The 26,644-nt window shown below is 40.3% G+C and overlaps 1 protein-coding gene across 1 annotated transcript in view; it reads right to left on the bottom strand.

The window, feature by feature from the left end:
• LOC148032075 (uncharacterized) overlaps positions 1-26,644 on the bottom strand; it is an 85,112-nt gene that overhangs the window by 17,799 nt on the left and 40,669 nt on the right. The window contains exons 17-27 of the mRNA XM_087682703.1: positions 23,639-23,861; positions 22,592-22,964; positions 21,196-21,345; positions 20,893-21,111; positions 20,528-20,749; positions 19,745-20,437; positions 18,659-18,922; positions 18,190-18,546; positions 17,692-18,101; positions 17,174-17,603; positions 15,772-17,067 (exon numbers count right to left, since the gene is read on the bottom strand). Of these exons, the coding sequence (XP_087538829.1) occupies positions 15,772-17,067; positions 17,174-17,603; positions 17,692-18,101; positions 18,190-18,546; positions 18,659-18,922; positions 19,745-20,437; positions 20,528-20,749; positions 20,893-21,111; positions 21,196-21,345; positions 22,592-22,964; positions 23,639-23,861 (4,637 nt within the window). The remainder of the gene's footprint in view (positions 1-15,771; positions 17,068-17,173; positions 17,604-17,691; positions 18,102-18,189; positions 18,547-18,658; positions 18,923-19,744; positions 20,438-20,527; positions 20,750-20,892; positions 21,112-21,195; positions 21,346-22,591; positions 22,965-23,638; positions 23,862-26,644) is intronic.

The following is a 26,644-nucleotide window of genomic DNA, read 5'->3' as shown; positions in this document are numbered from 1 at the left end:
TTCCCACCAAGGACATTGTCCAAGTGGCACCTGCTATGTGCACTTCTCATCATGTAGTATACTACTATGCATCTCATTGTGCGAAGCACCCCTAAGTGGATCGTGAGCTCTCTCCATTGGCAGTTCTTCACTATCTTACCACCCCCTCACCATCCATATTTCATCACCCTTTCTCCCGTGCAAAACCCTAATTTGAAAGGATCCTTCTACATTTATAAATACACAAGCTTCCCACCATTCAACCCCATCCTTGTATTGCAAGTTTCAGCCATCAATTCACTTCCACTAGTTGTCTCAACCCCAACAATTGCTATTACATTGGTTACTACATTCGGGATCCATCTCCACTGGACAACACACATCGACTCCTCCCTCAACCTGCTTCCATGAGAGCCACCGGCTATTGGACAGCACTACCCTTGAGCATCTTGTATATTCTTTCCTTCATTTATAGCATTTATTTATTCACTTCAGAGTTATCTATCTTCTATGTTTATGTTTGTGTGTTTTGCAATTTACAATTTATGTTTTGTGTTTAGGGTTTGAGTTTGCATGTCACTGTCTGAGTCTGTGTGTTTCAATCATGGTCATATATTCTTTGTTTCCTCTGTGCAAACCCTAGCATATCTTCACAAGTGGGGCCTAGATGCTCAAAAGTGAAAAGTAGATGCTACAAATGATAAGTGCTTACTGAAAATGATAAGTGTAGGAACACTTGTCTCTTTTAAAATAACACGTGCCCTATTCTAGATACTATCAAAAGATGACGTACCAACAAGATAGTAGGGTTTGTAGGGAAAAACATGAAGTAAACTCGGCAAACATGGAGAAGAGAAGAGAAGAGAAGAGAGAAGAAACTCTGATAAATGAAATGATGAAGATGTGAATCATGGAGTGAATGTGATACAAGGGAATAAGGGTGCCATAGCACAAGGAAGATGATGAAGACAGTCACGAACCACGAACCGCAATATCCTCTTGAAGGGGTATGAGGGTAGTGGAGAGACTGGAGAGAAGAGGTGATAGACTGAATAAATCAGCCGTGTAGAATGAGTGATAGAGAAAGCCTATAAATAGGCAAGAGACTGTCTAGGGTGGCACTCACAAGGAGAGCGCTAGTTGTCTAGGGTGGCGCCCCACTGTGGGCGCTCAGCCTCTTTTTGGGACTGTCCACTTTGAAACCCTAAACACAAAACGCAAAACCCTAAACCAAAACGCAAAACGCAAAACTGTAGGTGAAGGGTTTCTCAACACCCCCTCTCATGCCCTAAAAGGGAAACAAGAGAAGAGTGAGGTGAAGATGGAATGTTGCATGCTGAAGAATACTCATGTAGCAGATGCCACTTGGACAATGTCCCTCCTGGAAAAATTGTTCACTTGCCCAAGTGCCCTAGTACAAAGATGATGAAAACATACAATGCATAGGAGGAATGTCGGACTTTGTGTGGTGTCGAGAACTATAACGATATACTCGTACTCGATCTCGGGAGTTGGCTCCATGGTGACTAAGTGACCAAGGCAAGAAAAAGAGGAGAAAGAAGATGGAGAGGATCCCTAAGATCCAAGATTTCCACCTGAAAGGTAGCCTACACTAAAGAACAGTAGATAGAGGAAACTGGAGAATCTGAAACTCAACCTCTAGAGAGAAGCCATTAGCTCCGTACATCAATGCAAGAAGGAATAGGAAGACCTTGTCGCCAAGTCGCAGCTGCATCTCTGGGGGCCCGATCTAGGTAGATCCTCGAAATCCTCGGTATGAATAGGTGAAATGACCACTGAAATGAAGCCACCCCATCCAAGGGTAGAAGAACAAGGTAAAAGGCCTCCACGAAGGTGTGTGAATGATTGAGCGGTGGGAATAGAAGCCCCCTTTGAAGTCACAATAGATGTAGATGCCCCATCAGAGGGCAAAGAAATATCATCCCCCTCTGAGGTAGATAGGGAATCCAAAAACTCATGGATCACGGACTCCAAAAGATTTGAGGATGAAGGAAGTGTCGTCGGTCATGCCGAAGAAGATATCTAGGGTGGTGAAGAACTCCCACAGGTGGCCTCTCGAACCTAATTAGGTGAGGGTGAAGGATGGGGCTCAACAAACTGAGCAATGAATGGGCAACAGTCACTGCTTCTCAATGGAGCGAACCGAGAAGTCGAAGAAGAGAAAGGAGTTGTGCAGCCATTGTCTCAAAGGAGCGGACTGACGAGGAGACGGTATCAAACAATCACTGTCTCTCAATGGATCGGACTGCAGAACCGCGGGCCGTGGTAGCCACTATACCCGAAAATAGGTGGAAGAAGGCCGCCACTAGCATTGCGGCAATCTCCAGGAGGTCATAGCACCAATCAATCCTCCATGTGCTCAAAAGGACTTAGTGCACATCAAATGCGTCTTATTGTCTTGAGCATAATGCTCTGATAGCCGATGCAAAAGATCTCTATGGCCTAGAAAGGAGAGATGGCAAAGGTAGTGTTGAGTACGAGACGCATATACTCCAAGGGGATGGGGAGCAAAGGTCGAAGTCGGCAAGCATCAACGGTGAGTCTGGTGATGCCACAATAGAAGCACCTAGTAGATTGGTCATCTATTGGTGAAGAAGCTATGGGTATCAGTGTATCTTATTGAAGAAGGAAGAGGTCAGCCACGAACCATGAATTGCAATGTCCGCCTCAAGGGCTGGGAGGGTAGTGGAAGGGTTGGAAGTGAGTTACCAGCTACCAAGGAGGAGCTGCCAGCTACAAACGCAGCCTACAACAGTGAGAGATGAGCCACCGACTATAGAATATCACCGCTAGCAGTCTAGCTGAGCCGCCAGCAGTCTGGCTGAGAAGAGAATAGTTGTCAACAGACTGGCTAAGCCGCCAAGTTGTAGAGGACAGCCACCAACACACTAATTCATTGAGCCGCCAGCAACAAGGAAAAGCCGCCAGCAACAGAGAATAGATGCTAGAATACCGCTAGGTGCAACAGAAGAGTTGTCAGCAATAAAGCCAGCAAAGGAGAAGTGGAGGCAGCAGCAGTAGCAACCTTCAACGCAGGCTGGAAAATAGCAAATGCATGATGGAGCAACTGCCAGTTACCGTGTTGATGCAGCGGAAGAAGAAGAGAAGTGAATACCGAACCCGTCACCGGTCTTTGCCTTCACTGGAGTGGAGGATCTTTGCCATTGTTTGAGCACATCCAGCTCTAATACCATGTCAAAAGATGACGTACCAGCAAAACAATAGGGTTTTCTGGAAGAAACACGGAGTGAACTCGACAAACATGGAGAAGAGAAAAGAAGAGAAGAGAAAAGAAACTCTGATGAAGAATGGAATGAGGAAGATCTGAATCATGGAGTGAATGTGATACATGGGAATGAAGGTGCCATAGCACAAGAAAGATGATAAAGACAGCCACGAACCACGAACCACAATGTCCTCCTAAAGGGATATGAGGGTAGTGGAAAGGCTAGAGAGAAGAGCTGACACACTGAATGAATCAGCCATGTAGAATAAGTGACAGAGGCAACCTATAAATAGGCAAGAGACTGTCTAGGGTGACGCCCGAACGGAGGGTGTCGACTGTCTAGTGTAAAAGAGGCAATTCTCACAGCAAACAAAATAACTGAAAAATACAAGAATACACCAAATATGCCAAAGAAACCGTAGCCAAGGTGGCTAGGCATGAAAATGTATTGACATGAATGGCTGAGAATCAAAGATGAATGCTACAACAAGATACTCACCTCTTGCTATGATGGACATAGGTACACACCCCTATGATAGGTGGAAGGAAGGATTCCTTAATCTTGTATTCTTCAAAATGGCAAAAAGATGCCTCACATGTTACATCTCCACCCTTTTATACCAAACCCCCACATATCCTAGACTAAGGCAATTTATGCTTTATTACAAGCCATCCTGACCTAGAAGAGCTTTGTCCTCAAAGCTGAATTGGGAACAAATTATAAGGATGATTACAAGGATAGCATCAAGCATATGGAATCATGCTAAAGTAGAGCTCTTACGTTTATGAAGAATCAAGAAATTAATGAAGAAATGACCATGTAACTGGAACACACTGTTGTAAGCTGTCCAAAACAGGCTGTATATAAAATTTGCCATATCTTAAGCTAGAAATGTCCGATTTCCATGTGCTATATATAGAAATGTAGAAAACAACATGTAGTATCCAGCCATGCCTTCAAACTTAAATTTTGATTAAGATAAGGCAATTAAATTTCCAACAGGAAATTATTACAGCAAGCTGTTTACTGTTCTGTTCATGAACTGTCCTCTTGTAAAAGCCATGGAAATTGCTCCAAGTATGATGCTTGTTGCCAAGAAGATTCTTTGATAGGCAAACATTTCCATTTGATAAGGTATTCCACAAGAATTCAGTTCCTTAGAACCTTCTCTCTCTTACCAATAATCTTTTCGGGCCCATAAATGATCAAAACATCATCATCCAAGAGAGGGAGTTCTTCAAGAACTTGAATTTGGGGACCAACATACTTTTTAAGCTGAGACACATGAAAAACATTATGAATTCTTGTGCTTGAAGGTAAATCAAGCTGATAAGCAAGATCCCCAACTCGTTTGACAATGCGGTGAGGACCATAAAACCTATGAGCGAGTTTATTGTGCCCTCCTTTGAGAGAAGCATATCGTGACTTGGGAACTTTCAAGAATACCCAATCATCTTCCTCAAACTCCACATGTCTTCTTTTCTCATCCGCATAGGCTTTCTGGTCTCTTGAACTTTCCGAATGTTGTCCTTGCATTGCTTTATAAGAGCCTCCATCTTTTCTAACTCCTCACGAGCTTGTGGATTCACATCTTCATGGAATAAGGCGGAGGGTAATTGCACTTCATAACCATATAGACCTTCAAAAGCAAACATTCCAACACTCATATGATAAGTATTATTATAGCAAAACTCCGCAAGGTGAAGCCAATGGTCCCAAACATTTTGTGTGTCATAGCAAAAGTGCCATAAGTATACCTCTAACTATTTGTTAACTCTTTCTGTTTGCCCATCAATTTGCAAATGGTATGCTGTACTAGGAGTTAATAGAGTCCCCATTGAAGAGAATAAACTCCTCCAAAATCTGCCCATAAACTTAGTGTCTCCATCGGACACAATCTTTATTGGCATTCCATGAAGCTTGAAGATAGATTCCATAAATTGTTCAGCCACTTGCTTTGCTGTAAATTGAGCTTTGGTAGGGATGAAATGGGCTGATTTAGTCAACCGGTCTACCACCAAATAAATGCTATTTCACCCGTGCTTTGTTGTAGGTAATCCCACAATAAAATCCATGGTAATATCAGTCCACTTACCATGAGGAATAGGAAGCGGCTGAAGTAAGCCGCTGGGTAGAAGAGAAGAGTCCTTGTTTTGTTGGCATGGAAAACATTGCATAACAAAATCCTTGACATCCCTTCAAATAACCTTCCAATAGAAGCTCCTATGAATATTATCAAAGGTTTTGAACAGCCCATGGTGTCCCGCTAAAGGTGAAGAGTGCATTTCATGCAAAATATGGTCTTTGAAAGAAGATTATGGTGTCAAGTAGACTCTACCATGATACCATAGAAGACCATTATGCCATTTGAAATTGGAATACTCTTCTCCTTTGCCTTGCTGAAATTCCTTCATCATCTTTGATATTCGCTCATCAAGCAAATACTCTTCTTGAATATCATTGATCCAATCCTTATGCACAATTAAAATTGTAGAGATAGAGTATGTCCACATTCTTGATAAAGCATCTGCTACAATGTTGTCTTTTCCAGCCATATAGGATATTTCAAAATCATAGCTATGAAGAGTAGCTAGCCACCTCCGTTGTTTAGGAGACAAATTTTGTTGGGAAAGGAAATATTTCAGCACACGGTGGTCGCTTTTAATCTTGAAATGACTACCATATATATAATGATGCCACTTTTTAATAGCATGCAAAATTACCAACATCTCTTGTTCATAGACATGTAGTTGACGCTCCTTATCATCAAGCTTGCGACTCTCATATGCTATAACTCCATGGTCTTGATAGAGAACAATCTCAACTCCTCTTCCACTAGCATCCGCACATATAGTGAATTCCTTAGAGAAATCCGGGCAAACAAGAATAGGTGTTGAAATTAAGAGAGATTTCAATTCATTAAAACTCTTGTCGGCTATGGAGTCCCAAAAGAAAGACTCTTTCTTCAGCCTATCGGTTAGAGGAACCGCCACATGACCATAATTTTTTATAAATCTTCTATAAAATGATGATAATCCAAGAAATCCCCGCAAAGAGGGAGAAAAAGTCAGTATAGGCCATTCTTTGACACACTTCACTTTGTTAGGATCCACTCTTATCCCTTTTTCTCCCACAATGTAACCTAGCTATTCCACTTCTTCTTCCATGAAAGAACACTTTGACATTTTGGCAAAGAGTATGTGTCTTCTTAATATGTCAAAGATCTCTCGTACATGCATCAAATACTCCTCCTTAGACTTGCTATAAATGAGAATGTCACCAAAAAATACTAGGATTGTTTTGTATAAGAGAGACTACAATGTTTTGTTCATGAGAGCTTGAAAAGTGGTAGGGGCATTTGAAAGCCCAAATGGCATGACCAAGAAGTGGTATAGCCCTCTTTCAGTCCTAAAGGCTATTTTATACTCATCTCCTTGCTTCATTCGAATTTGGTGATAGCCCGAACGAAGATCAATCTTGGTAAAGACCTTTGCATCCTTAAGTTCATCCAAGAGATCATCAATACGTAGAATCGGGTATCTATTCTTCACCGTGGATTTGTTCAACTCTCTATAATCAATGCACATGCGGAAAGATCCATCCTTCTTCTTTACCAAGAGCATGGGAGAGGCAAACAGAGATTAACTTGGATGAATTAGACCCATTTGCAACAACTCTTTGACTTGTCGCTCCACCTCTTCCCTTTCAAACTTTGATAAGCGATAGGGAGGTTTGTTGATGGGCTTGGTATTAGGCAATAAATCAATAGAATGGCCAATCTTTCGCTTTGGAGGCAAAGATGATGGTGGCTAAAATAAATCTTTGTACTCCTCCAATAGCTCTTCCAACCTTGGATCCTTTTTCTTTGAAGAAGAGAAGGGTTGATTTGATGGCTGCTCTTCATCTACTTTTGCAAGCAAAAGAGTGAAAATACACGATCGTGCATTGATTTCTTTTCTTAATTTCTTCATGGATATAAGTTCCAACTGTTTTTAACCAATGCCCTTCAATTCTATATGCTGTCCATTCCATTTGAACTCCATTTGCATACTCTCTAAGTCCAATGAAAATTTTCCAATGGACTTTAACCAATCACAACCAATAAAATATCAATAGGACTCATTTCCAAAGTAATTAAGTCCACTTGTATGGTACATGAAGGAGATAGAGTAATAGGAGTTTGTAGGCACACTTCATTGCTTGACTCATAAGCCCCATTCGCAACTTGGATCTTCAATGACACTTACATTTGTTGAGGTAACAATTTTAGCCCATGTAAAGATTTGATATTTATGAAGCTATAGGTGCTACCTATGAAGACACGAGAGAGGTGACCCTCCCTTTCCAATTATGACCCTGATGGGGTGCACAACCCAGTACAAGAGGAACTTTGCATACCTCCCGTAGTCTCGGAGCCCACGTACTTTTCAAGTTTAGGTGCAAGTACATCCATTTGACAGTGATTGGCAGAGACATTTCAGTTACATCAGGGAATTACAGATGTTAGAAGTTCTATTGGCACAACAAGAACAGGGCATTTCATACTCTTTTGATACCTACAGGGTCACAGTTTTATACAAGTTTATACAGTAGGTACCCACTATTTACATGTCATTCTTGAGCCCTATAGGTGCCCCACTACCCTCTCCAAGTAGCTACAGGGGTTTGCAGGGTTTATTCTTACACAGGGAACTCCTACAGGTCCAAACAGGGCACTTACAGGTTGTTGACAGGTTGCAGGAAATTCGAGAACAGCAGTAAAGATCTTATTACAAAAAGTTTTGTATAGATCCATAATTGGAGCTTGATAGCTTGTTGGATAGAGGGCATAATAAACTTCGATTTGAAACAGGTAGTTCAGTGATCTGACATCTGTAGCTCAAGATATTTCAGTTTTAGTGACAATGGGTACAATTGGACAGCACTTTGTCAGTATTTCACCTAAGACCTTCATCCCAAGTTGAAATCTCTTCAAATTTACTATATCCCTACATCATAAGCTTTCTTTAAAGCTATTGGGATTGAAGTAATACTTTGAGAAATACAAGGGATTTTGTTATTGACAGTCCATTATTACTGTAACCATTTCCAATGGCCAAAGGCAAAAGGAAAGACCAAGTGATGGAGACAATTCAAGAAGACGTTAGAGAGTATGCCAATGAACAAAATAACACTAATGAAGCCCGAAATCAAGACCAACATGATGATTGTGTAAGTGTTGGTAATGCCCAATGTGTGCAACTTGGAAATGAAAAGAACCAAGCATTCCATGAACCTTTTGGGGATCCTATACTTTCAAATGAGTTACATATGATGAGCATTGGAATGCATGACGAATTTTCTAAGTCAATGGGGAATATAGAAAAGACAACCAATGCAATGAATGAGAGTATTCAACAATTGGTCAAGTTCATGCAATATGGGTTTGAAAATATAGTAGCAAAAACTATGAAAAATGGATTTGATGAGGTATTATCAGCCATCAAGGTTCAAAATACACCCTCTTCTCTAAATAGACCCGCTACTCATGGTGAAAATACTTCAGCCCAACCCTCTAATGTAAAAGGGAAAGGGATTGATCAACCAATCATGTCCACTTTTGAGAGAGGAGAGCCTTCTACATTGAAGAATACCTATGGTCAGCCATCAAAGTATTATGTCCATCCACATTTTAAACCAAGACATGAGGCAACTTATGTAGGGGATGAAGACTTAAGAGAAATGGATAATGAAAAGCTCCATGGAAGACTTGAAGAAAGAAGGTCATTTCAAGACATAACTAACAAAGGGAACACAATCTATGGTCAGCCCAATAATGGACAACATCAGTCATTTGAATTTAATCAAAAAAATCAAGGCGGTAATACTTCTAGACCAAATTCCTTTGGAAGGGATTCAATGCATGGGAACCTTAGAGACAACCATCTTTTGGACAGCATTCTAACAATTCTTAGCCCACATATAATGAGAGGGAATATAAAGAGAAAAACACAATTTCCAACTTCAAGGGGAATAATGCATCTCCAACGGAGTTAGAAGAATGGGTGAACAAACTAGAGATGTACTTGACTCTTTTCCCTTGCCATGATGAAGCTAAGATCTACTTTGCAGCACTCCATCTTGAAGGGTACGCTCATACATGGTGGAGATACATGCAAAGAGTTGGTCATATTTTTGCTTCATGGGTAGATTTTAAAAAAGGCAATGTTTGAGGTGTTTGTTTTTCCGATGGAAAAGGAAAAGTTGCAACAAAGATGGTATGATCTTCAACAAAGAGGCATGTCTGTGTGTGACTACTCCAATATGTTTCTCAACCTCTCTATGTACATTGATGGAATTGATGATATGGCAAAATTAAACAAGTATATCTTTGGTTTAGATCTGGCCCTTTCTTCGGAAGTAGGTGCAATGCAGCCCAAGAGCATTCATGATGTTATTCAATATGCTGAAAGGTATGGACAGAAATATACGAAGGATTCAATGGGTTTTCAGCCTAAAGGTATAGGGTATTCTTCCTCAAATCAGTCCTCAAAGTTTGGAGCTTATTTTACCCAGTCAATGGACGCTTTCAGGCAAGAAAACAGGGGGTATAACAGTCCTAACAGTTGTGACAGCAAAGTACCAATCTTTCCTATTGTTTATACCTCAAAACAAGGTGGAAATTATGCACAAAAAAAAGGGGCAAAATTTCAGAAATATGGCTGAAGCAAAACAGAATTTTACAAGGGCTAAAAATACACAAAAAGAATCTCCAAACAACACTTACAGCAAGGTCCTTTCTAATGATCAAATTCAGGACATGCAGACCAAAGGTTTATGCTTTCAGTGTGGAGAGAAGTGGACACAAGACCATAGGCTGAAATGTAAATCTAAAAATAGCAAGCTCAATTTTGTCATCATTGATAAACCGGATGAAGATGAAGGACAAGAGAATCAAGAGGCAAATGTGTTTCAAGTGGATGCAAACCCTATGGTTGAACACATACATGATGAGGATGATGGAACCAACGATGAGTTTTATGACATTGTGGATAGCTTCCCTTTCGATCTGGGTAGTTCTTTGTGCGCCATTTCTCATGATGCATGGACTGGTTGTAAGGGAGAAAACACTCTTCAACTTGAAGGGCTGATCAATGGCAAAGCGGTTCATCTCTTGATAGACACGGGTAGCACCCATAGCTTCATAAATACCAATTCTTTACATGGGCTGAAATTGTTACCTCAACAAATGCAAGTGCCATTGAAGATCCAAGTTGCGAATGGTGCTTATGAGTCAAGCAATGAAGTGTGCCTACAAACTCCTATTACTCTATCTCCTTCATGTACCATACAAGTGGACTTAATTACTTTGAAAATGGGTCCTATTGATATTATTATTAGCTGTGATTGATTAAAGTCCATTGGAAAATTTTCATTGGACTTGAAGAGCATTCAAATGGAGTTCAAATGGAATGGACAGTATATAGAATTGAAGGGCATTGGTCAAAAACAGTTGGAACTCCTATCCATGAAGAAATTAAGAAAAGAAATCAATGCACGATCATGTATCTTCACTCTTTTGCTTGCAAAAGTAGATGAAGAGCAGCCACCAAATCAACTATTCTCTTCTTCAAAGAAAAAGGATCCAAGGTTGGAAGAGCTATTGGAGACGTACAAAGATTTATTTCAGCCACCATCATCTTTGCCTCCAAAGCGAGAGATCTACCATCCTATCGATTTGTTTCCTAATACCAAACCCATCAACAAACATCCCTATCGCTTATCAAAGTTTGAAAAGGAAGAGTTGGAGCAGCAAGTCAAAGAGTTGCTGCAAATGGGTCTAATTCAGCCAAGTCAATCTCCGTTTGCCTCTCCCGTGCTCTTGGTAAAGAATAAGGATGGATCTTTCCGCATGTGCATTGATTATAGAGAGTTGAACAAATCCACGGTGAAGAATAGATACCCGATTCCACATATTGACGATCTCTTGGATGAACTTAAGGCTGCAAAGGTCTTCTCCAAGATTGATTTTCGTTCGGGCTATCACCGAATTCGAATGAAACAAGGAGATGAGTATAAAATAACCTTTAGGACCGAAAGAGGCCACTTCTTGGTCATGGCACTTGGGCTCTCAAATGTCCCCGCCACTTTTCAAGCTCTCATGAACAAAATATTGCAGCCTCTCTTATACAAAACAATCCTAGTATTTTTTTATGATATTATCATTTATAGCAAGTTCAAGAAGAAGCATTTGATGCATGTATGAGAGGCTTTCGACATATTAAGAAGGCACGCACTCTTTGCCAAAATGTCAGTGTTCTTTTATGGAAAAAGAAGTGAAATATCTAGGTCACATTGTGGGAGAAAAAGGAATAAGAGTGAATCCTAACAAAGTGAAGTGTGTCAAAGAATGGCCTACACCGACTTCTTCTACCTCTTTGCGGGGATTCCTTGGATTATCATCATTTTATAGAAAATTCATCAAAAATTATGCTCATATGGCGGCTCCTCTAAGCGATAGGCTGAAGAAAGAGTCTTTCTTTTGGGACTCCATAGCCGACAAGAGTTTTAACGAGCTGAAATTTCTCTTAATTTCAATACCTATTCTTGTTTGCCTGGATTTCTCTAAGGAATTCACTATATGTGTGGATGCTAGTGGAAAAGGAGTTGGGGTTGTTCTCTATCAAGACCATGGAGTCATAGCATATGAGAGTCGCAAGCTTGACAATAAGGGGCGTCAACTACATGTCTATGAACAAGAGATGTTGGCAATCTTACATGCTATTAAAAAGTGACATCAATATATATATGGCTGTCATTTCAAGGTTAAAAGCGATTACCGTGTGCTGAAATATTTCCTTTCCCAACAAAATTTGTCTCCTAAACAACGGAGGTGGCTAGCTACTCTTCAAAGCTATGATTTTGAAATATCCTATATAGCTAGAAAAGACAACATTGTAGCAGATGCTTTATCAAGAATGTGGACATACTCCATCTCTACAATTTTAATTGTGCATAAGGATTGGATCAATGATATTCAAGAAGAGTATTTGCTTGATGAGCGAGCATCAAAAATGATGAAGGAATTTCAGCAAGGCAAAGGAGAAGAGTATTCCAATTTCAAATGGCATAACGATCTTCTATGGTATCATGGTAGAGTCTACTTGACACCACAATTTTCTTTCAAAGACCGTATTTTGCATGAGATGCACTCTTCACCTTTAGCGGGACACCATGGGCTGTTCAAAACCTTTGATAATATCCATAAGAGCTTCTATTGGAAGGGTGTTTGAAGGGATGTCAAGGATTTTGTTATGCAATGTCTTCCATGCCAACAAAACAAGGACTTTTCTCTTCTACCCAGCGGCTTACTTCAGCCACTTCCTATTCCTCATGGTAAGTGGACTGATATTACCATGAATTTTATTGTGGGATTACCTACAACAAAGCACGGGTGAAATAGCATTTATGTGGTGGTAGACCGATTGACTAAATCAGCCCATTTCATCCCTACTAAAGCTCAATTTACAGCAAAGCAAGTGGCTAAACAATTTATGGAATCTATCTTCAAGCTTCATGGAATGCCAATAAAGATTGTGTCCGATTGAGACACTAAGTTTATGGGCAGCTTTTGGATGGGTTAATTCTCTTCAATGGAGACTCTATTAACTCCTAGTACAGCATACCATCCGCAAACTGATGGGCAAACAGAAAGAGTTAACAAATGGTTAGAGATATACTTGCGGCACTTTTCCCATGACACACAAAATGCTTGGGACCATTGGCTTTACCTTGCGGAGTTTTGCTATAACAATACTTATCATATGAGTATTGGAATGTCTCCTTTTGAAGCTCTATATGGTTACAAAGTGCAAGTACCCTCCACCTTATTCCATGAAGATGTGAATCCACAAGCTCGTGAGGAGTTAGAAAAGATGGAGACTCTTATGAAGCAATGCAAGGACAACATTCTGAAAGCTCAAGAGACCATGAAAGCCTATACGAATGAGAAAAGAAGACATGTGGAGTTTGAGGAAGATGATTGGGTATTCTTGAAAGTTCCCAAGTCAGGATATACTTCTCTCAAAGGAGGACACAATAAACTTGCTCATAGATTTTATGGTTCTTAATGCATTGTCAAACAACTTGGGGATCTTGCTCATTTGCTTGATTTATCTTCAAGCACAAGAATTCATAAGGTTTTTCATGTATCTCAGCTTAAAAAGTATGTTGGTCCCCAAATTCAAGTTCTTGAATAACTCCCTCCCTTGGATGATGGTTTGATCATTTATGAGCCCGAAAAGATTATTGGTAAGTTGGAGAAGGTTCTAAGGAACTGAATTCTTGTGGAATACCTTATCAAATGGAAAGGTTTGCCTATCGAAGAATCTTCTTAGCAACAAGTATCATACTTGGAGCAATTTCCATGGCTTTTACATGAGGACAATTCATAAACAGAACAGTAAACAGTTTACTGTAATAATTTCATATCGGAAAGTCAAGGTCATTTTTTCATTAACTTCTTGATTCTTCATCAACATAAGAGCTCTACTTCAACATGATTCCATATGCTTCAAGCTATCCTTGTAATCATCCTTATAATTTGTTTCCAATTCAGCTTTGAGGACAAAGCTCTTCTAGGCCGCGATGGCTTGTAATAAAGCATAAAATACCTTAGTCTAGGAAATGTGAGGGTTTGGTATAAAAGGGTGGAGATGTGACATGTGAGGCATCTTTTTGCCATTTTGAAGAATACAAGATTCAGGGATCCTTCCTCCCACCTATCATAGGGGTATGTACCTATGTCCACCATAGCAAGAGCTAAGTATCTTGTTGCAGTATTCATCTTTGATTCTCAACCATTCATGGCAATACATTTTCATACCTAGCCACCTTGGCTATGGTTTCTTTGGCATATTTGGTGTATTCTTGTATTTTCCAATTATTTGGCAAATGTAAAAGAGGCAATTTTCATAGCAAATTTGGCAAATGTAAAAGAGGCAATTCTCACAGCAAACAAAATAACTGAAAAATACAAGAATACACCAAGTATGCCAAAGAAACCATAGCCAAGGTGGCTAGGCATGAAAATGTATTGCCCTGAATGGCTGAGAATCAAAGATGAATGTTGCAACAAGATGCTCACCTCTTGCTATGGTGGACATAGATACACATCCCTATGATAGGTGGGAGGAAGGATCCCTCAATCTCGTATTCTTCAAGATGGCAAAAAGATGCCTCACATGTTACATCTCCACCCTTTTATACCAAACCCTCACATATCCTAGACTAAGGTATTTTATGCTTTATTACATCTAGGGTGGTGCCCATTGTGGGAGCCCAACCCCTTTTTTGGGACTGTTCACTATGAAACCCTAAACACAAAGTGCAAAACCCTAAACGCAAAATGCAAAATGCAAAACTGCGGGTGAAGGGTTTCTCAACAAATACCACATGTCAATTTTCTAGAGAAAGAACCTTATAAACCTTCTAGTCTAAAAGTCTCTCAAATGGTTAAGAATTTGAGATAACTGTTGAAGATAAAATTGATCCGTATGAATTTCAAAATTCTGGAGCCTTCGACACAAACAGAATTTCCATTTGAGTATCTTCCAACATAGTAATCTCCTAATTTTAGGCATCTCCAAATTTTAAAAATGGAGATCTTAATTGAATAGATTCACCAATTCATGGTTTCCCTCTTTAATCATGAGCATTTGGTTTTGCTTTCTGAAACCACTCATTATCTAGGCTTCTAGTCAATGTGACCATCTAAGTGAAAAAGTCTTAGTCACTTGGGCTTTACTGCTCAATTTGACCGCCTGACTAAACATTTAATTTCTCTTGGGCATCTCATCAATGATGGCCCCAGTATGATTAGAGGGTGTTCTAGCCATTGGCCACCCTTGAATAAAAAAATGAATATTTAACCATATTTTGAAACACTCACATAATACAAATTTCCTTTCAAGGTCTACGAGCATCAAATTAATTTGATTCATTGCGTCAATACATCTTGATAATAATTGATATACAAAAGGCGTTATAACTGTCCTCCATTTCCAGCTGCTACCATGGACATCCTATAGGTGTCCTTCATCATCTAGTGGATTATATTTGTTCCCAACCTACTAACACCATTAGTTTGCTGCTATTGGAGCCGCCCATCTGCTGCCCACCTGATCTGGTGGAGTTTTCATACTGCTGTACCTGTGTTTTTTGCACCATCTCCTCTAGCAGCTGCCACCTAGTCTGCTTTGGTATCACTAGCTCCTCTAGCCCCTATCACCATCAATAACAGCCTATGTTTTTTTAATTCCAATTGACACCTGGCTGTTGGCCATCGCATGCAGCAGGTTGTTTTGAGTTTTCAGTACATTTCTAAATCATTCTTTGGTCCAACTGATGGTTACTGCACTCAGGATCTGTCTCTGGTACCTACCTACCTCTCTCTCTCTCTCTCTCTCTCTCTCTCTCTCAAAAAAAAAAAAAAAAAAGGAAAAGAGGGCCAATATCACTCAGACTTTAATTTGTGATCCAACTACCAGAACTGAAAGTAACTGACCTGAACCTCCATTGATGTGTAGCCATACATCTTACTCAGCACATTCACACAAACTTCATGGAGTCCTTGCTTTCGTGCTACATAAGCTAATTTGTTAACACTCCATGCCTTATCGCGGTAACCTAGCTGGTAAAGATGAGGATTTGTCTGCATTAAATCTTTGAATGCATTGATAACTGTGTTATACATGTTGTTTCTCCATTGGAGGAGGTCATACCAAACTGTCAAATCATCCCATTCATTTGGTGTTCTCGATTTCCAAGTCTCCAAAATCTCTTTCAGATCTCCATAACTACCACCTGCAGCCTGCACTCCTAGTTGTGCAGACCCAGAAAGCTGTTTATTGCCATTTGCTATGTCAATAAGAAGCCTTGCAGACTCTTGAAGCTCAACAAGCTGCTGAAACTGCTGCAGTAAGGGGAAGTGTGATTGTACAACCATTTCAGGAAACTGCCACCATTGGTGTAAAGCAAGATCAAACCCTTGAACCACTCTTTTTTCCGCCTCACCTACGACACCCATATGGAGAGAGACATATGCTTCTAGGATACGCAACTTGGGGGACTCCTCTACTTGTGCCTTCACAAGCACTGTGTCTTTTAGCATTGTCCAATCTGGAATTTTCCAAAGGCAATCTAATAAAATCTCATAGTTTTCAACAGTCTTTCCAAACTCTGCGAGAACTTCCCATTGACAAAGTTGTTTTGCACAGCCAATCCATTGCTCTTCCCACAAACACATCTCAGCCTTAGAAACACTGTTATAACCCCCATGTGTTGCTTTATTCATTGCTTGATAGAAAACATCCTGTGCACGTTGCCAAAAGCCATGTTGCACAAGAGAGAGTCCCGCCCTTGTTTCCAAAGTAATTGGCCTCTTTTTCCAAAGTCCAAAGCGTACGTCCTCTTCATTGATAGTGCGATAAAGCTCAGCTAGTGCATCAAAGCACCGCGTCTCTTGAGGGAACAGTATTACATGACTTTCCAGAAGAGATATTGCTATGTGCCAGGCATTATAAGTTTTACCCAGAAACTTAATTAGTTCACTTGGGATCTTTGGTTGTGGCTGGCTTAATGATAGACCCTCTAGCAGGGCCTGAACAACATTAGGCCTTTTGTCCTGCTGTTTACTGTGATACTCTTTTGAAAAAAGTGCAATCATCGGTTTGGCCAGCATAACTTGTTCTTCTTTTTGCAATGTGGCCCAAGCTATTGGAAATACAAGTACCCACATATGATAAGCCACGTTGGCATCTGTATGAGCTAACTCCCTCAATGGGATCACCAGGTCTGCTACCTAATGAAACAAGGAAGCGAAAACCTGAGGTTGTGTATCAAAAAATTCTAGTCTCTCTGTGCAAATATTCAGTGAACTCATAGAACAAAGGGAAGAACCACCTTACCTGTAGCTTGCTCATCTCATTTAAAAAGCGTGCATGTTTGCTGACTGCAGTAACAAAGGTAATAGGTGAACCTTGACTTTCATCTGGCACATCAGCAATTGCCTGTTGTATTCCTGGTCGCTCTGAAACACCTCCAGATGCCATGAGTGGAGGAACTTGTGCTGAATTTGGAGCAAGGGTTATAGGTTCTTGCTCCACTAGAATTGCCAGAAGAAGATCCAGCCCTTGCTTAAGCCAGAAAACATCACTGAGGGCCTCCCAATCTTGATGGAGTATAATGTACTGAAGCCTTTGAAACAGATTTTTGCCAATTGATTCATGGTAAAGGGAAAAAAACTTCTGCCGCATTTCAGGATCTCTTGCTCTTAAGCCTAACATAAACTGCCGCTCTACATTTTGGAAAATCTCCTGCCTTGTTGACAAAGGATACCTGAAAATTCATGTTCAAATAAATGTAATGGACCAAATGCATTAGGACCACAACAAGCTTGGTGAAAGAAAAAATATTAAGTACTAACCTGCTTGTGTCAGAACATAAGCGATACAGTAGCTTCAAATATTTTCCTTCCCATTCTTCCAGGACAGAAACGCTCATGTTATGCTTGTCAACTTGGGAAAGCTTCTGAAGGAAAGGAATCACATCCTTGGGACTTAGTTGCCCTGTTGAATTCCCAGGTCCAGGAGTCCTAAAATCATTTTCTATCCATTCTTTGATTATGTCCAGTATGGTAAGCAATACACTAGCATCCGTGCCCTTCTCTCCCAGCATTGACTGCAGTGCTTGCCAAAAGGATCGTTTGCAATCAAGCACAAGTAGGACTCGCCCACTTACAAGCTTAAGCAAAGCCTTCAAATTTGTTGTTACAATTCCCAATTCTGTCATCAGCCGTGCAGCATTTGCAGCTGCATCTGAATCAGATCTATTTTCCTAGAAACAAATAACCATAGAGGTTAGTAAGAGCAAAAGGTTCAAGACACAACTGAAGTGCCTTAAACAGTGCCGAGAAAAACCGTACATGTCGTGCTTGTGCATTTGATGCAGAAAACATCTCTCGAACAAGTCGCTGCACCACACGGACCAAGGCAGGTAAAAACCGGTCAATATAGGTCTTTTGTCCTTCGGTGAGGGTCTTTATAACAGACCATGTAAAGCCAATCACAGCATTCGCTGAACCAGTTTCGAGAGTAGATTGAGAATTTGTTACTGTCATTAGATGTTTCTGAATAAGTTCCTCAACTTTTTGATGCAAAGGTCTTATCTCTTGGGGTGTGCTAGCAGCCTCAACCGGGAAAGCATCAAAAACCATCTTCAACAGGGTGCACAAAGATTTTCCAATATCCGGAAGTTTACTGTTGAAACAAGGTTCAAGTAGCTGGAATGCAAAATCAAGAAGTCAATTTGCATTAGCAAGATGACAAAGTGTTTGAAACAAAATTCATACACAGGCTTTTAGCTGAACACTTGATGTATGCTACCCATCCTACCTGGATGATTTGCTGCACATTATTGCGCACAAATAAGTGAGGCTGTTTTTCCAAGATTTTGTTCATTACATCTAATCCCTGTGCAACAGCTGTAGAAGGATCCTTATTCTGACCCGATGGCTGGACACTGCACAGTATCTTTTCTAGATAATTAAACTTCACATTAGCTGAAGGCCAAACTTCTAGTGCCTGAGTGAGAAGATCCAGTGCTTGTTTATACATGGCAGACGTTTCTTTATCCTTTGGTTCTGTCACCAATGACACCTGCGGTCAAGCCAACATTAAAAAACTTGTTCAACATTTTTTGCTTTGCATATGTAATTTGCAATATCTAAGCACAGAACATACGCAGGACATTTCCAAGTTCATTAACCTTCTGCCATCAAATATTCATCTGGGCAAACATAGTTGAAAACCTGATGATTTGACCTGGAACTAGTAACTGCCAGAAAGAGAGATTTATATTCAAGCCAATACAAAGAATTTGGGAATATTGAAAGGTAATCCAAAGCTGGCATCTCAACACATAACAAGTTTTCCCTCAGAGGTTGTGAGAATCAAGGAATAAATTTTAGTCTAAGATTCCTTGTTTTCATCTATTCATTTGTCACAAAGGTAAAATATTTTGCAAAAAAGCTAATTAACTTAAATAAGAGTTGTAAGTCTTTCAGTGAGAAGTCCAAACAAGTGGACTCCAGGACAAAAGAAAGGAGAAAACTTCAGGAAACATGACAAACTTTAGGCTCATTACAACATGCCTCTTGGAGTGGATGGCATAGCTCAAATTGAGTTTAGAAGTTTTGACAAGCTCACACATCTCTAAGGAAGCTTTCATCCCAGATTCCCAAGAGTCTGTTGCACACACTCCAAATATAACAAGCTCTGGATCAGTTTGGGTGACTCACAGACACCAAATATTGAACCACCGAGCTTTAAAAGCAGTGCTGAATAGAAACTGTTCCCCTTAAAAATTAAATTAAAACAAGGCCAAATTCAGCCACACACCAGAGATAGAACTTGCAACAGATTAAGGAAAAATTGTTCAGGCAAAGGTATGTTTTAATGAAAACGTGAGAAAGCATCTACCCGTATAAGAAAATTGATAATCATCTCCTCCATTGCAGAATTAGGCTTAAACTCTTCATCTGGTTGTCCAACAGATCCAGGTGTTCCAATGTTTGGTATAGTTCCACTAGCAGCACCAATTCCAGGGGACATAGCAGTAAGAGAGGGCAATCCATTCTCAGTTTTGACCCGCTTACTTGCATCCTCCGACATACTTATCAGACCAGCAGCTTCACTGGTACGTTTAGATCCGACTAACCCAGCTCCAGAATCTCCTGTACTTGTATTTGATGTGCTCAAATCTGCCACCTGACCATGTCCATCTGCATCAGGTATTGTCTTTGCATCTGCTTGTCGTCTCTTCTCCCATGCTACAACAAGGCCAGCTAGCTCAATGGCTAGTCGCCGATTTTCAGGAGGAGTATTTGAAGGCAAACCGAGACGGCTAAGAGAGTTCACCATTTGTGGAACAAACTGGCCACGGCAACTGTAAAATAGATCAGAATGGCGGACAAGTAGCTGAAATATATGAATTGAGTTAGGGACAGAGTGCCCCTCTTCAACCAGAATCTTCTTGGTGTAGCCAATCCATATAGGAATTTTGTAATCGCCCAGTGGTAACCGGCGAGGCAGAGCTGGCATAAGGACATCAAGTGCTTGTCTTACAAGAACTCGATTCTCAGGCTGACATGTACGAAGTAAAGCGACGAATACCTGCAAAACATCAGCACTGCACCTTAGTGCCTCAGAAAACGTCAGAGACAGAGTCCCACAAGATGTATTTGAAAGAAAAAACAGAAAAACCTGAAGAATAATTTTTTCTGGAGCCTGGTAAGCCTCCAAAAAATGGCAAACATTCACAAATGCCCATTGTTTGCTGGCACTCTCCTCTCGCTTCAGATGGTTCCACCCAAACTTTATAAGCTCTTTGCGATGATGTACAAGTTCATTTGACATGTGCTTCAGCAAGAGTGTTGCCAATTGCAAAAGTTCTATTCTCAGAGGTTCATCATAATCAGCACTCACCTGACAACATAAACAATAGCAAGAAAAAACCAAAACTTGAGTGCCACACGAAAACAGATACCAAAAAGGATGCTTCAGGTTGGAAAATGCCCATATAAATCTTCTTTCTCAGCTTCAGTTCAAACATAGGATGATGAAAACACCTCTTCAGGAGGATCTAGCAGTTTCTCAACAATGGTCTTGATAATGCCCTGATCCACAACATCGAAATTCTGATTTTTGAAGGCATGTGCTAGCATCGGAAGGATTAGCATCTGCATGGCTATAACTAGGTGATCTTGTGATAGTTCCTTATTCTGAAAAAGCTGCAAGAAATGAACCAGCACTGCTTTTTTTTTTGAAGGGGGATATCCTTCACCAACCTGTGAAAAGCAATAAAAAGCTGGGAGTGTGATCTCTTGTTGACATGGAAACATTTGGAAAGGAGTCTAACGAAATATACTTACCTCAATTATGAAGAACTCTTTGAGAAATGTGTAGTCAATACGAGTGCGCACCAAGAATATTGAAAGCAGATCAAAAAGGACTCCAACTTCATTGTTATCATGCCTTAGATAATTCAAAAAGCACTTCACAAGCCTTTTGCTTTCCTTCACCTGTTCAGAGGCATGCAATTTTCTTACACCGCTGCCCACATCTAGGTGCAAATACAAATCATTGTCCATATGCTCAGATCTAACACAGCATTGTTATTTATCAGTCCTTTTCTAGATGTGACACTTTTTCCACACTATGAAGGGTGTATAAAAGAATTTTGTAAATGCACTACAAATAGAGTGTACCACTATGCGGGCTAGACATTATTCATAAATGTCCTGATTTACTTTTCCCAAATGTGACACTTTCACACCTGTACAGACACACACTATGAATGGTGCAAGCAAATATGTACATGCAAACAATAAACATTTGACACGCACATGCTGCAGAAAATGCTAAGTGACTAGTTTATGGAGCATATAAGCATGCAAAAATGATCTTGAATATGTATATTTTAAAAAAATGCAAAGGCCTACACACATCTGCAAGTCAAAACATGCACAGCCAGCCTTGACAGTCTGCATTGGTGCATATGCACCCAATACTATAAATATGCAGGACAAGTATGTGTTGATGATACATTGTCAGTGTAGGATGTGTTGACCACATGCATATTCATATCATGGATATGAATATGCATGTGATACATATGGCCATATAGCCCTGCATACATAACCACTGCATGCGCACAAATGCATGTATGTATGTCAGGTGCAATTATGCTTGAAAAACAGAAGTGTCCCAGTCTCCAGACAGATCTGCCAGCCTAGAAATGCCTCAAAAACACTAGATATAGCATGTGGCCAAATAGCCCTGCATACATGACCACTGCATACACACAAATGCATGTACATATGTGAGTGCAATTGTGCTACAAAAAAAATTAACTGTCCCAGAGAGATCTGCCAGCCTAGAAAAGCCTCAAAGATAAAGCCCTGCAGACACTCAAATGCAGGTGTATATGCCTGGTGCAATTATGCTTCAAAAATGGAAATGTCGCTGAGACATCTACCAGCCTTGAAAATGCCTCAAATGGCCACATTGCATCACGTAATGTTGCAGGGCTTTTCACCACTTCCTAAACCTCACATTTTCCAGCTTGACTTTCTGCAAAATTCCCCTCCCTCGGATAAATATCTCCATTTTTTAATTTTCCTTTGAAATTAGTATTTGTAACCCATTTATGCAAATCATTAAGAAGGCCTTGCGTTTACCGTACATTACTGCTGTGCTTATGCATATACTAAAACTGACAACCTGAAATCGAATTTACTCATTCAGACTATACATGCATGGAATTACCTGATCCAAGGTCAAGTTTTGTTCATTCTGCAGACGAGCCTGCCGTGCAGGTGAGTGCCAAACGGACAATAGAGCATCAAATACAGGTCGATTGTTGGACAACCAATCTGGCATTAACTTCACCAGAGTTGAAACAAGAGCAATTCCATGAAATTGTGCTTCTGGAGTCCCTTCAGCATTAGTCCCAGTTTTTTGCATGGCTATGAAGCCCTCTGCTCCAGCATTTGATGGAGTTGATGCTGCCATGGAATCAGACCCATCAGGAGCCTGTGTAACGGTCTGTGGAGAGAGAGTGGATATTATTTTCTCTGAAGACCGTGCTAATTCTTCTCTCAGTACTTGACCTGCTTCTGACCGTATGATATCCATAAACCTGGATGATACAATTTCTGAAAACTTTAATAACAATAAACTTGGTTCCTCTAAATAGGGTACAAAGAGCAATAAAATGGCACCCATCCAATAGGGAGGCAAGCATCCTTTCCCCCTCAATTGCCCAGCTCTTTTATCAACTTTACCCACCTCTCATCCAATTTTAAAACTCGAAGTTCAACACTATCAATAGAAAAATGTAGCCTTTCACTATTTCAGTTCCCTCAGAAATGTCCAACGTCCATCATGGAACCTCAAAACTAGCCTCCAGGATTTCAAGCATATGAAAATTTTTAATGAAAAATTTTACATGCCATTGCTGAGCAAAAAGATTTGATGGTTTTTAGGAAGATAAATTTTTCATTTCAGTAAATGACCTTTGACTTCGTAAGTTTTTTATTCAGCGGAATTTGAGAAGAAATTCAAAACATATTGACACATGATTTCCATGATGAAAGATATAAAAGTATATCCATAGGATGGATTTTAGGCAGGATTGTGATGACTAGCCAGTAATCTGCTCATGATCTATGGATTAAGCACAGCAATTAGACGCAAAGTGATTTGTCATTATAATTTACAGTCATGATTGACCAGAATGCAATTGCAACCCATGGATCAACTTGACTACATATACAAATATAAGTAAAATGTATGAATGAAAATCCAGCTAACCTTCTGAAATAATTTGGTTTTGTCAATCGAGCCATGAAGTAATCAACTGCATCTGCAGCATATCGGTTTAAAAATTTTGTCAAAGGTAAGCGATAAGGACTGTTCAGTTCACTGTAGATTTGTCCTTGTGGAAGAGCTGCTTCCAACTGCATAGTCAGAGTCACAAGCTCATCTAGAAATTTTCCTGCTGCTGCCGGCAAGAGGTGAAATAGCTCAATAATTGCTGCATAGATGAATCCAAAAGAGTCAGATCATCATATCGACAACAGCATATATAAATACTCTAGTGTAGTCACATAGAACACAAGCCAGCTTGCTAAACCTTTACATGCATGTGATTATCAACTGTAATTTACAGTCGAATTAAGCTAAATATTACTAGAGCATCTGCCAATTACAAAATCTGTAATCCTTCAACAATATTGGGCACGGCACTTTGACCACTAAACGCAAGACACAAAGCACAATGAGCAGCAGCTGTAAGGCAAGGACCTGCATACATAGAGTCTAGACAGCTGCACATGTTCATGACCATATGGCACGGAATAGGGCAATGCATACGGCATGATCAGTAGTTGGACCAGTTATATGCTGGACCCAGCAGTACAGAATCATGTATTGTCATTGCACTTGGTTGTGTACAGCAGTTTCTCCATGGTCTCAATTGGACACTGCTGCACATGTTCAGTGGCCAACAATTGTATTTCTGTTGTCTCCAAAAAGCAAAAACATTTATTTGCTTGGCTGTTGGCCAGGTAAACTTCAACTTGTACTTACCTTGAAACTCTGTTGTCTCCAAATAGCATACACATTTGTAAACTTGGCTGTTCCCTGGGTAATCTTCAACTTGTACTTACTGGAAGTATGTGTTTGGGTTATTGTGGTCATAATTTGACACAAAGTGTCAAAATATGACTGCTGTGAAAGCAAATGAGAGAGAGAGAGAGAGAGAGAGTAGGGTCTGTCTATAGAGGGAGCGAAATGGAATCCTCTAAGCAATAGGATATAGAAGGTAATGCTGAATGATGAAGGAAGGGACAGTCACCTGTCGAGGGACCAAAGTGCAGTCCTCAGGGACTGTCAAAGATGAAGGACATTCTAAAATCTCTCCAAGATGATGGCTCCTATCAAGGCAATTACAAGGCAACTGATTCGAGAAGAAAACGCAAGAATATCTGATGAAGATCTCTCTGTGTAAGTGGCTGCAAACAGGCGACTGTTGGGCAGCCCTTCACGAGTGAAGAAAACACAAAAACGCAGGTACCTGACATAGGGCTGATAAAGAGGGTGTAACTTGCTGTAAACGGTCTGAGTCTGCTGCAAACAAAGCATGATGATAAAGCCAAGTGAGGAGGGCCGACGCCAAATGATGTAGGCTACTAAACACCAGCTGGAGGTGGATGCAGAAGCCACAAACCATAATGTCCTCATGCGGTGTGAACGGTAGTGGAGAGAATGGAGAAAGGAGAGAAGAATATGGACGAGAGTGATAATGTCAAAAGGAATGAATGTGTGAGATGATGAATAGGTGGAGCATACTTATAGGCACATATTGTCTTGAGTAGCACCCACTAAAGTCCCTCGGGAATAATGTTTCAAATAAAGCCTTTTGGGGCTATAAATGCAAACCAAAATAGGAATGAAGTACGGAAAATGTACTGAATGACTTGTTTTCTCAATACCCCCTCTCAGGCCCAAAAAGGAGTCAAAAAAGAGGAGTGAAAAACAGAAGAAGATCAACCTGTCACAAGAACATGAAATTTCATTCATTTGATTAAAAGTTAGTTAGATGTGGGAATGTGACTTGCACCTGTGAGGTGAAAGTTAATTATTTCACAATGTGGGACCCAAGACTCCAAAATATCGGTTGATGCCAAAGGCAAAAGTTGCTATAAGTTATGTCTCACATGTACTAGGTGGTACCTGGTGTTAAATTTGGCCTCGACTAATTTACTAGCCACTAATGTCAATGGTGACATTAGAGACTAGGCATTAATTAATTAACTAATATCAATCTAAAGGTCAATATAACTGCTCAAGGATACTTCAAAGAAAAATTGACCTAGCCAATTTTATTATTGGTTGGCGGATTTATTTTTCTAAGTACTAGAATAATTATTAAATTAATTTTCAGAACTAATATTTTGAAAATTAATTTAATAAGCTAGATAATGCTGAAAAATGGGATTAGAAGGCTGCCACTTGTCAAAACTTGCCCATACAAGTGGCAAAACGTTTTTGGGACTAGTGGAAGTCTATTCTAGCCATAGTGAGAGAGAAGGAAGCTGCTAGAGAGCAAGGAGATGTTGTTGATGTGATTTGTAGCCATCAAGGACCGTTCTGATAGCCAGTTTGGAGCCCTCCAAAAGTAAGGTTCCATTGTTGAGATACCATCAACTCCCCTGGATTGGTGGGCTAGATTGGTGGGCTCGAGGCACCTGATTGAAGGTTAGAAGCTTAGCTCTAGTGCTGAAATTGTATTCAGCTGAGCATTACAGCACAAATGTCTTCACATAGACAAATGGGATCAAACAAAGATAATGCCTCTCAATCTGAAAAATTCACCAAGTGTTGGAGGAAATGCAATGCCTGATCTTGGACAAGGCATGCAGCATGGACACCACGCTGATAATTTTGGTTTAGACCAAAATGTGGCTCCTTCTAGGTCTCTTGAAGATGATAACCAGCAAGAGGCAAAGGACTTTGATGACTACTTTAAAGATCAGCTAAGGATAGTACCTGAAATGCTTGAGCAATTGACAATGGATCCTCAGCTAAGAGAAAATCGTCTTCAAGAGCTTCCCGAAAGCAAGATGTGCCAAACAAAGAGCCAATACAGCATTCCAAATGCGGGTAGTGAGCATAAGCAAATGATGCCAATGGGGCAATTGATGCATATGCAAGGGCATCTTGGTAGTGCCAATCCAATGGGTTTTGGACAGCAGGGCATACATGCAATTATGGGATAGTGAGGCTACTTTGGTAGTGGCACGAGTTTCCATTCTA

Source organism: Lygodium microphyllum, chromosome 8 (genome assembly GCF_053477565.2).
Source record: "Lygodium microphyllum isolate KBCC chromosome 8, Lygodium_microphyllum_v1.1.10, whole genome shotgun sequence".
Classification (NCBI taxonomy): domain Eukaryota; kingdom Viridiplantae; phylum Streptophyta; class Polypodiopsida; order Schizaeales; family Lygodiaceae; genus Lygodium; species Lygodium microphyllum.
Note: the sequence above shows the minus strand (reverse complement) of the source record. Positions and strands in the feature narration are given on the sequence as shown.